General features: G+C 27.3%; 1 protein-coding gene across 4 annotated transcripts in view; it reads right to left on the reverse strand.

The window, feature by feature from the left end:
• LOC107444955 (uncharacterized) overlaps positions 1-12,295 on the reverse strand; it is a 127,497-nt gene that overhangs the window by 17,566 nt on the left and 97,636 nt on the right. For 3 of the 4 annotated variants that reach the window (XM_016059243.3, XM_071183628.1, XM_016059244.3), the window contains one exon: positions 8,046-8,431. In XM_016059243.3, coding sequence (XP_015914729.1) covers positions 8,046-8,431 — 386 coding nt within the window. Of the gene's footprint in view, positions 1-8,045; positions 9,058-12,295 lie in introns of those variants that run through there. The other variant, XM_016059242.3, reaches the window with a different exon arrangement.

A 12,295-nucleotide genomic window follows, 5' to 3' on the forward strand; every position in this document is an offset into this window, starting at 1 on the left:
ATAAATTATAAATCGTGCATATAAATTACAAACAAAACTCTTTAGATTACAATTATCAAGTTCGAACGCAGTAATTCGGAAAATGGGTACGTCACCATTCAGAGTTACAGAAACAGTCGTTTAGCAGCTACTTATCGGCTTTATTCTGTGCAGGTAAGTTCCATCGAAGGGACTAGCGTTACATGTTTTTGCATGTATTTATACTATTTTACTCATGTTTCCTGGTCAGAGGGAGTTAGTAAATATTGAATAAATTTTGTATTTTACGTAGGTTAATTTTTTCATACTAAAATAATTACAAAAATAATTTTAACCGAATTTTTAATTTCGAAGCATACACACAAAAAATTAATACACACACTAAAATTTATAATTAATTACTCACAAACTTACTGTTTTCCAGAGAAAGATTGATACACCGTAAGTAAATTTTATTATCATTTAGAAATGATTTTAATAACCATATAAAAGTGATATTATTCATTTTTGTAAAATTTAGCCTAAAAAATAACAAAACAAATAAAATGGCACTGATAATTCCTGTTAGACACAAATCAAAAGTTCCTTACGGAAAGTGTTATTTTGTGTTAATTTATTAACTTTATTTGTTTATTTCAAAACTTTATTGTGATTTGATAACTTGGGTTAATCTAAATTCTTCAATAAGAATTTTTATCATTTCAACACCAGCTTAAAAATTTTGAGATAGCTTTCCACATTCTCTAATTTTGATATTTTCTAATATCTAATTGTATTTTCTCATTTCAATAATATGAATATAACCAAAAATAATTTATTTTAGAATTTTCCTTTTTTTTAAAAAAATACGCATAACTTCAAATGAATCATTTTTGTAAAAATCAACTATCACCGATCTAATAGACGTAGGAAATTTCTAAATACATCTTTAGTCATCGTAACACGCGTGAGCAGTGTTGTTTTCAGTTATTCTTTCGTGGGATATGGAAGATAAAATAAAAAGAGAGAGAAATACGCGGAATGTACAAAAGAATTTGTGGACAAGAGGGAAAATGAATATGAGGGGGGAGGGAGTAGGGGTAGATTGAATTTTGATGTGACATCACAAGACCGAATCCATTGTGTTATTAAATAATAACGACACGCTTCATGTAAGCAACACATCGCCACTTCCCGCCAAATACTGAAAAGTATTTCCTTTTCTTCCTTTCTTTTCCATATAAATTTCTCCACTCCACTTAACTATACCTTAAACTATATTCTCTTGAAAGAGAGGGAGGAAGGGAAATTGGGGGATCGTACCCCGTATAATATCAAACTACGCATTCATTTCTTGAAAAAATAATTAAAATAAGGAAATTGAAGAGTTTTTAAAATTAATAAAACTTTTTTTAAATTAAATTTAAAAAGGTGTCATTAAATAATAACGACACGCTTCATGAAAGCAACACATCGCCACTTTCCGCCAAATACTGAAAAGTATTTCCTTTTCTCCCTTTTTTTTCCCATATAAATTTCTCCACTCAACTTAACTATACCTTAAACTATATTCTTTTTTTTAAAAAAAAAAGAGAAAAGGAGAGAAATTGGGGTTTCCTATTCCGTATAATAACGAAATATGCATGTATTTCTTTAAAAAAAAAACTAAATATGGCATTTAAAGGGATTTTAAATTAAATAAAAATGCCCATTAAAAATAAAATACTTAACTCAAACTTATGAATTTTTTTTACTGTTTTTAATCTAAAAATAAACTTACAGTTTACTTGCAGCTGTGTATTTTTCCACAGTGCTTAAAACCGATAATAGATAAAATAAGTAAATATAATAAATTAAATACTGTACTTCCAAAAACACTTACTAAATAACATATTTTAAAATCTCCTATATATGGAGTCTCCTATATAAGTAGAATTAAAAAGTAAGAATATTTTATAGTAAAATACAGTATTTAAAAATATAATCGCAAAGTCATTGAAATAATGTTCAGATGTATCAAAAAAGTATCAAATAACGTTTCCAAAAAAAAAAAAAAAAAAAAAAAANAAAAAAAAAAAAAAAAAAAAAAAAAAAAAAAAATGACGAAGATATTATGAAATGTTTCAAAAAGTAACAATAAATATAAAAAAATAATAAAAATCTTAAGATGTATCAAATTGTAATTCAAAATTAAAAGCAAAAGAAAAAAATCTATAAATATTAAAAGAAGTATTAAACAGGAATTCAAAAGTAAAAGCATTAAATAAAAAAATATATACTAAATATATAACAGATTTATTTCGAAAATTAACATCAAATTTAAATTTAAAAAAAAAAAAAAAACTGTTGAAATATACCAAAAGGAGTATCAGATAGTAATTCAAAAGTAAAAGCATCAAATAAAAAAAATAATAACTATATAACAGCAAATTTAAATCGAAAAATGAAAAACTGTTAAGGTATATCTAAGATATCAGATAGTAATTCAGCATTGAAAGCAGAATATCATAGTGTTTTAAAAACGAAAGCTAAATATCAATTGGAGTTTCAAAAGTGAAAACAAGAAAACGAATAATATTTCAACCTTATAAAATACATCAAATATTATCTCAATAACAACAACAAAAAAAAATTAACTCGAAGAAACTATTAGGATGTGCATATCAAAAGGAACTTCAAAATAGAAGAAAATTGTTAAAACGTGTATGAAACACGCACGGCAACGTTCTCCTCCAAGACTTCAACTAAATTTACATATCCTCCCCTAAATACAATAGCCGAGTATTTCAAACCTGCACTTCTTAACATTTGATCCTGAACACGCAACACGAGTTGTCAGTTTCTTTACCCCTCCTCTATCGAACTTCAATGTTATTGTGTTTCCTTTTTTCTTTCTTTTTTTTTTAATCTTAATCTTACTCAAAGTGGTACATCAGGTGCAGAGCCTAAGGGTGAAAATTACATCATAATTACATCTCACATTAACCCTTTTTGTACAACCTTACCCATAAAAAACTAAACTTGATTTTTTTTTTTTTGCCATTTTTTGGCGTTGATTTTTTATTGGCTCTGATTGTGAATGTTTCTGCCATTGAAATCAAAAAGCAAAATCCGCCAATCGATCATTGTAAGTCTGAGTCATTGGCATTTTAATATCAACTGGCTCACATTTTTGGAATAACTCTTCTATTTTTTTTTTCTGAGTACACGCCTGATATGCTACCTTTATACTTGACGCTTAGGAAATAGTAATTTATTTCGCGGTTTTAAATCATAGTTCAGTACAACTATACACTATCAAAGTTAAAAGAATTGCGATAATAAAAGTGACAAATATCAAAGCAAATAAATTATTTACATTCTAATTCATCTTATTATACTCTGCTATAACTGTTTATAAACTAATTTATAAAATACAGTAAATCTTACTCAGATTTACATAATAACTAGTTTGTAATCGAATAAAGAATTGAACTCAGTCGATTATAAATAAAACTATGTGACTTTTAGTTTTGAAGTTTCCAAAAAAATTTAAAAATTGCATGTATTTGAAGAAAAAAAAGCTAACTATAAGAAAACTTTTCATTAAATTTAAACCTATAAATAAACACTTATTAAATGTTATAAATTTGAAACACGCATTTCAATATAACATGGGCATTAAACTTTCTATTTCAAATTTGAAATAAAGCTGTTTATTAAAAAATCAAAGAGCTATCGCTCAAACATTGCATTCTTTGAAAAATAATAATCATTTAGAAAAAATAAAAATATATTAATGGCTATAAACCATCCTGTAACAATTGTGTAACCAAGAAAGTTTGCGAAATTATCTATTTCCATAAATTAATACACATGAAATATTTTCACTTCATATAAATACGTTTAAGAAAAGGGAATTGGTTTAGGGAATACGTTTAATAACACATTAAGAATTATTAGCATCTTGCGGTTAAAAAGTATGTTGGTCAAAATACTTGATATGGAAACTTAAAAATTACATCTTAGTTTATTCTTGATAAAAAATATGGTGTTCAGTATTTTGTTTACAATATCCAATAGTTTTCTTTTGAATAGAAAAAGTTAGTATATTTTTTTTTTAAAAAAAAAAGCCTGTTTTAATTTTTTTCTGATATATTTACCACGTTTATTTCATAATTAAAGTTTATTATTTAAAATAAAAAAATTCGAAGAAAATTTGGCATAAATGAATTAAATGTCAAATACATCCACAAAAAAAGAAAAAATTAAATTAATAACGATCCACAATTAAAATATAAAAATACAATTCACAGTTGATATCACCCTTAAAAATATTTTAAATCCTACATTAACGTTTAGCATTTAAAAGTAAAACAATTGAAAACATCTTTTTCTATTGGGGAATCTGTAATTGTCGTTGTACTAGCAATAAATATAACATTTTATGTACTGTTGCCAATTTTCAAAAAACAAACTGGAGTAAAAAACATTTTTATAATCATTGATTTCCTCCAATTAGCGATTATCCAACTTAATCGAGCATTACCAATTAACTCTAATTATTCCAAATTAACGATACAATAGAAAACGAAACATTACTTATCCCAAAAATACATTTTTGTACCAGGACGAGACAGCCTCCTGTGCGATGAACAAAAGTAAATCAATAAAATCCTAATAAAATAGCTGAACCAAAAGTAATTTTAATCAAGACTACCGCAGCATCGAGTCTCATAAACTAAGTTCTGGGTAGTTTCCACCCGCTGTGGTTAATCATTATTCGACTCAAGTGAAGGAGGAATTAAGTCACCTCCTATGACTATGCCTCTCATATCTATTTATTTCATCTTTCCATCTTCTTTTTCAGTCAACTTACAGAGGCTTTCATTTTCAGGGAAAAAATATATATATTATAATGATGATCTCTTTTTCTAACCTAAAATTACGATAATGACCATTGAAAGATGTTTTAAAAAAATGAAAAACGTTAAGCAATACATTGAAAAAGGAAATCGCGAGTTTTTTTTAAGGTTATATTTCCTCGTTTGTCTCTGAAATAATGCATAATTAAAGTTATAGTTTTAAAAAATTAAACCGAAGAATGTTTTAATTATGCATCTTTATTTATATTTTACTATCTTAGTTTTTTCTTTTTTAGTATTATTAAAAATATGTCCTTTATTCAATTTCGAAATATGAATGCTTCGTTGTTTGTTTTTTTAAACTTTCAAGTAAATGAAATAAAAAATTTTATAAAAATTAAAAAGTCGGTGGATGTTTTAATTGCATATATTTATTTACAGTTTTCCTCATGGTGTTAGATTATCATATATAAAATTATGTCTTTAAAAATAAATTATATTTTCACGATTTTAAATTCATTTATTTACTGATAAATTTTTTTTGTGAAAAATCAGCTGAAATATGAATTGTACATAGTTAGATTTGCTTCCTTTTTTTAGTAAAATTTACGTCATTGATTCCATTGCGAAATGATAAATTATCTTCGCCAATTTATTAATGTAAAATGCTAATATGATAGCAACTTCAATTTTACCACACATTTATATATTAATGATGAGTTTCAAAACGTAAAAAATAAATGAATTGAAGAAGAAAAAAAGAAGTTATACTGGAAAATAGCTACTTTTGTGATATGAAATAGGTTAGAACACTTTTTTCTGTTTGCATACACTAAATAATAAATCTTCAGACCTTTTCTTTTGTGATATCTTCGCGTAATCTTCATTTTAAAAGGAAAGTATCAAATGGAAAAACCCTTATAATCAGTGAGACCGATATTTTTTTATTGGTTGGAGAATTGATAGTATCGATTAAATACAGGGAAATAATTTATATATTATACTTTCGCTTTTCCTTTACTATACGCGTATAACTAAGAGACATAAATTAAGAACATTTTAACGAAAGAAAAAATAAGAATTTTAATTGTATAAATCGAGGTGTAAATTTTCTGATTGTATTGAAACTTAAAAGTTGAATTAAATAAGAGAGAAGAGGATGTACGAAGAAATATTAGGCACATAATTTTTAATTTCATTCATAGAATGAAAAAATCATATTGCATCATATCTGTTACGACAGAAGCTTAAGCAACTTATTATTAAAGTCAAAGGACTTAAAACTTAGTAACGTAATTTAGTTTAATTTAACACAGAAAAAAAAAACTATTTCAATTTTTAAACACTATTTCTAAAAGGTACAATTACGAAAATGTTATCTTTCAGCTGAGAGCAACGATATCAATTTCTTTCATAAAAAAGTAAAAATCAATAATAAAAAATTACAAAAAATAAAGGTATCTTAAAGGTGATATCAACCGTTTATAGATAAGATAGACAACATTCTTACAAAAAACTTTCTCATGAAAAAAAAAATCCTCAGAAAATCTCTTAAACTATATTAGATTTTTTATTGGAACATATACTGTCTAAAAATATATAAAGCTCTTATTACAATTAATAATGTAATTATTTAAATTGTATACAGGTATAATCTAAATGTGATTTTTCTGCACGAAAAAAAAGGAAATTATTCTTTAAAGGAGTATCTGCCATCTACATACCAGACAAAAAATAATTTCTCGCATTGTATAAATGTTCTTAGAAGAAAACGTCAGTTAGGTTCTATTATCGCCAAAGAAAGAAAAAAATACGCCACTGTTTATCATTCGGTTTATTATAGTCGTGTTTACCAAATTTGTCGAAATATGATTTTATTTCCTGGTTTTTTCTCAGTACTTCATAGTTAAGTTCCTGTCTGTTTGTAAATATACAAAGCATTTCAAACGAAATTTAGTTCGTCAAAGGTTTTTTTTTTTTTCCCCTCTCTTTTTTCTAGCTTTTTGGCTGCGTTATATAATCAAAATAATAGGTTTCAGCGTTCTTTTTTTTCAAATTATTTCTTTTTCTTTAGTGATTATTACAGAACAATCACAATAAATAGCAAATTATATCACAAAAAAATTAATTTTTATTAAATTATTGAGAAAAAATGTTTTTTTGAAAATTTTATTGTCATTTTTGTTTAACTTTGAGCATTCTTTAAGTCTGTTTTTATTTTAAATGGATGCAAACGATTATAAGGAATTTATATACTAAATGAAGAATTTCGAAGAGCATGAAAAGAATGTTAAGTAATATTCAATATTTAAAATTTCAGAGACTTTCAACCATTAAAAAAAAATTAAAACGCTAGCAATAAAATTTTAAAATTCGTCAGTTTGTTATTATGTTGATATCTATCGCATTCTTATCAATCTTATAAAATTACTAACCCACAAATTTAACAATGAAATAAAGTTTCCTTATAATCAATAAAATTACAAAAATAGAATACAAAAATAAATATAATAGACTAAAATAAAATATTATTCTGACATTGTACAGTCGTTATATTAGTAAACATTTATACCTAACTCTATTCCTACCATTTAATAAAATAAATAATAATTGTTGAGTCTAGAGGAACATGTTCAGCAATATTTGAGTCAATTTAAAAAAGAATAATAACAATAATAAGAATGCGCTATAGAATGCGTAGAAAGGTTAGGAAGCTATTTACCAAATCATATTTTTCCTTTGAAATTAATGTTCTTTAGTTACTGTCATGGAACAGCCTAAAGAATGATTGACAAAATCAAGGGCACATTTTGCAGGACGCAAACGATTTAAAGTAAGTCAGAAATGAAAACGATTTAGAAAGTCTTTTTTTTTTTTTAAATTAAATTATTGCGATATTCAGAACCTGCTTATTATAAATGGGAACTGATTGATGCTGTAAAATATATTTCAAAATATAAATAAATAGAACTCTTCTCTTAAACAAGGCTTTTCATCTATTTTCTTTGATTAAAGAATCACAATTTATTAACTACAGTTCAATTAGATTTAAGTATACATCCTTCAATATTATTAGGAATATTTTTATTATTATTTATTCGAAATATTGTTTTATAATTGTTATATCTGAAACCTAGAATTTCGAGAATTAATCAAAATCTCACTTAACATGTCGATTTTCTACAATTAAAATAAAATAACATACACATAAACATGTTAAACCATTTATCGAAATGTACTTACATAATCGTAGAGGAGTTTTTGAGCAGGCCCCCGTGCCGACCTCGTCGCTTGTAGAATCCTAGTAGCCGTTTCGACGGGGTCAGCGTGCGGCACACCCTCCATATAAGAGTCATCAAATATGAATCCCGGCAATTCACAAGGATTCGACCACCTCTCCAGAGATCGTCGATAAATATCGTGATGCATCGATATGTCCGACGAATTTGTTGTCGATAAGATTTCATCGATGATGCTCTGCAAGCTACGAGCTTTCGCGGGAGGCAGTGTAGACTCGACGTTACCTAACGGCCTAGCTTCTCCAGAAGCTGACATCATGAGAATTAGAAGAATTAAAGTCCTGGCTCGGAGGAAGCAGACGAAAACCCCTAGAATTCCAAGAAAGAGTTCTGGAAAAAAGGAAATAATTCTTCTGAAGGCGCTTTTAGACAACACAAGAGGGCATGGCAGGGAATAAGTTTGCACGAAGTATTTCAATTCATTCATTAGTTTCACTAAAATTGAGGCAAGTTTGTATGTTTTTCTTTTCACGTTTTCTTTTGTTAACAATAAACAAAAGAATACTATTTAAATATATATGAACTAATTTAAAGTACAATCCGCTAAGTACATCTTGGCATTAAAATGTTCCAAAAAAAATCGTTTGCTGGGCCGGTCCGATGTGCGGCACTCCGATTCTATCCCACCTGCGCCGTATCAGCGCGACGTTGCACGACCGGCTACGCATGGAAGTGGACTAAAACTCAAATGAGAAACTACCGTAAGTCGCGACATGGTTGCCCGAATCCAAAGGCGAGGTCACAATTCTTCTTTTGCATCTACGGACCCGTCAGAATAGTGATTCCACCACCACAAGTATTAAAAAAGAAAAATACTGGGTAGCTCGTTCTTTTAGAATGTTCGGACATGCTAAGAATTATCCGTTTTTATAGTCAATGACTATAAATACCGTTAACGGCGGGGGATGGTGGTGGGAGGGGCAATGTCTGCTTGCGGATTCTCACTTAGAATCGTTTGTTTTTACTTTTACTTTCATATTCCGGATTCGGGAGAGGACAGAAACACGTGGGTTTTCAGGAGAAGGGTTGCCAAGTGCGCAACTTTCGGAGTTTCCGCGGGAGTTCCTTTCCTCGCCAAGTGCGGTTATCGATCCATTAAAACACATGCAACAGATAGGGATTCTCGTTGCACTCAAAGTATCAAATAAAATAGATCAAATGAAGTAATTTATAGGTAAAATAATAAATATTAGAACAAAATTTTTCCTTATAAATATTTTTCCCTTAAAATTTTACTCAGTGTTCAGTAAAATTTTAGAGGTAAAAAATGATTAAGTGTATACTTATTGTATAGAAATCTAATAAGTACGATATAATTTTTATAAAATGTTTCGGCCTCCAATTATAGATAGATGTCGAAGAATTTAAATTACTCAGAAACCATAGAGACAACTAGATGAAATATTTGTAGATTTGCGTTCGCAATACATAAAAAAAAATTTGAAATCTCATTTTTTTATTATTGCTAATGTAAAGAATCAATATTAATTTTCATAGAGAATGCAATTGCTTCGATTTATTAATTGAATTGACAATTTAATGGCACAAAAGAAGGTATGATGCACCAAAATTTAATGAAAATAAAATATATTGTATAATTATAAGAAAAAGTAACACAGCTCAACGATGTTCGAAACTATGTCTGATAACAAAACAAGAAAGCAATTCAGAATCTTGTAACTTGTGTCTGGCCAAAATAAATTATGTAAAGCACGATTGTCTATGATTTTAACAACGAGAAAAATCACATTTAGTCCTCTTAAAACAATAAAATCAAGCAAAATCATAAGTTTAAATTTACTTATTATTATTAGTGCAATTTAATTTTAAAAGGGAAGAGAAATTTATGTATTTTTACTTTAATACAAAGTATAATAGTGCGTGTGGCTGATAGAAATACTACCTATTATTCGATTTCCTAAACATTTTACTCATTAAAATATATATCTTTTTTTGAGTTGTCACCTGTTGATGCGAACGAAAATAATTCCTTTCGCCCAGAAAAGCGAAAAACGCGCCAAGTGGTGAAAAACTAACTCACCTGAGCGAAAGGAGAAAGTCTGACGTCACTCACCGCAAGTAGGTACGAGGGAGCGTTCATTGGCTGGGGAAAAGGATGCTGAGAATTATCACGTATCGTCTAAGAGCAGATGAGAATGGCGCGTAAGATGAAGTGCTCTCATTGGCAGGGATTCCTTTACTTGACGTCATGAATGGACAGAATTCTAATTCATAAACGAAAGTATTCTACGAAAGTTGTCATCAAGTGTGTGTACGTGAGTAGACGTGTTTTGTAAGATGGTTAGATAACGAGTACACGTAGGAAGTAACATACCTTTACTCATCTTCATTCATTCGAGAAGTTCTTTCACATACATTGGAAACAAATGGGAGAAGAAAATAAAATATTCTCCGTTAAAAACAATCTCTCTCGAATTATAAGTCCAATATTCCCCTTAATGGTTTAAGCATTTTAAAGTTACAGCATTCAACTTAGAAGGTAGCAAATTTAAAATTTCTATCAGAAAATGTAATTTTCTTGGAAATAAATAAATATTTTTAAATTTTCAACGCTTATCTTTTAAAAAATTCAAGATATTCTCTTGTGCTAGCGTAGCGAATTTAGTTTTTTAGGGAATATAATAATTGTATTAAAATTTCAACACTCAACTTAGAAGATGACAAATTTAAGATGTTTCTTGTGCTAGTGAAGAGGATTTAATTTTCTACGAAATATAATTGTATTAAAATTTCAACGTTCAACTTAGATGACAAATTTTTCTTATGCTAGAGTGGAGAAAATGATTTTATAAGGAATATAATAATTGTAGTAAGATTTCAAAACTTAACTTCTAAGATAATAGATCTAAAATATTTTTATACCAACGTGAGAATTTGATATTTTATGAAATATAAAATTGCATTAAGATTTTAACTATCGGATTATAAGATACTAGTTTCACCATTTCTTATTTCCCAGAGAATGTAATATTTTAGGAAACAGTTTTTTTCTTAAAATTTTACAGCTCAATTCCTAACAAATTTAAGATTTTCTTTTAAAAGACTAGAAAATTTTTATTTTAAAGCTATTCTAAGTGGAATAATTATTGTATTTCGTATATGCATTGTGTTCTGGGGAATTTATTTTACATTTAATTTAAAATTTAAAAAGAACCATGTAAATATATTAAAATTTAGGCCGAATACAAACTTAGATCAAAAGTGTTGAAAACGATCGTTGGAAGAAATACTTGAGATTGTCAACATCTTTTTTTAAAAATATTATGCAAATAATTGAGTTATGATAATTCCTTACTCTATTTAAATTTCATAAGGAAATAAAGCCTAATAGGAGCGAATATACACTGTTAACAATTTCGAAATGGCTGTTTCTTTTTTCTTTTTTTTAAAACTATTTTATGAGAATTGTTTAAATAATTCTTAAACAGATTTACATGATATGTATGTGGTATTTATCACATTGAAAGCATCGTTAATATGTTATTATTTTAAATTGCAATCTTTCTCAACTAATATTGTATTTTGATTATTTTATCCCGAACTTCCAAAGCATTTCAAATAGTTTTTGTTAATAATGCATTTTCTTAAACTAAATAAATAATAATGCGTCGTTACTAAGAAAAATAAATAAATCGAGCATAATAATGATTAACTTAACTCATACGATAACACATTAACAGTTATTAAATTCAGCTGAGAAACGCATTTAACCTATTTATCCAAGAGTCCCAAATAAATATTGCAAAATAATTTTTTTAAAGTTTCCAACAATCTTAATTTCTATAAAACATCAATTTATAGTTATGTTTCTATGGCGTCTTTTTACATACATTATGTTATAAATGAAGGGAATATGTACTGCAATATATTTCTTTTCATAATTATAAGCCGATTGTATTATATTATATCATATGGAGCGTAAAAAAAAATGATGAGAATTTCAAAATAAGTTTTCGTGATCATTAAAAAAATTTGCCTTACGTAACACCTAATAGTGGTGTATCTTTGAAATTTATTGAATATTCATTTCATTTTTAAATGTAAAATTATCACTTAAAAAGTAATCACTTAATCACTTAAAAATTATCACTTAAAAGACCTAAAGTAAGAATTCGTAATGTTAGTTTTTAATTTTGGAATCTCCGAGTCATGACATGAGTAAATTGCTTATCA

The sequence above is a fragment of the Parasteatoda tepidariorum genome, chromosome 1 (genome assembly GCF_043381705.1).
Source record: "Parasteatoda tepidariorum isolate YZ-2023 chromosome 1, CAS_Ptep_4.0, whole genome shotgun sequence".
NCBI classification, from domain to species: domain Eukaryota; kingdom Metazoa; phylum Arthropoda; class Arachnida; order Araneae; family Theridiidae; genus Parasteatoda; species Parasteatoda tepidariorum.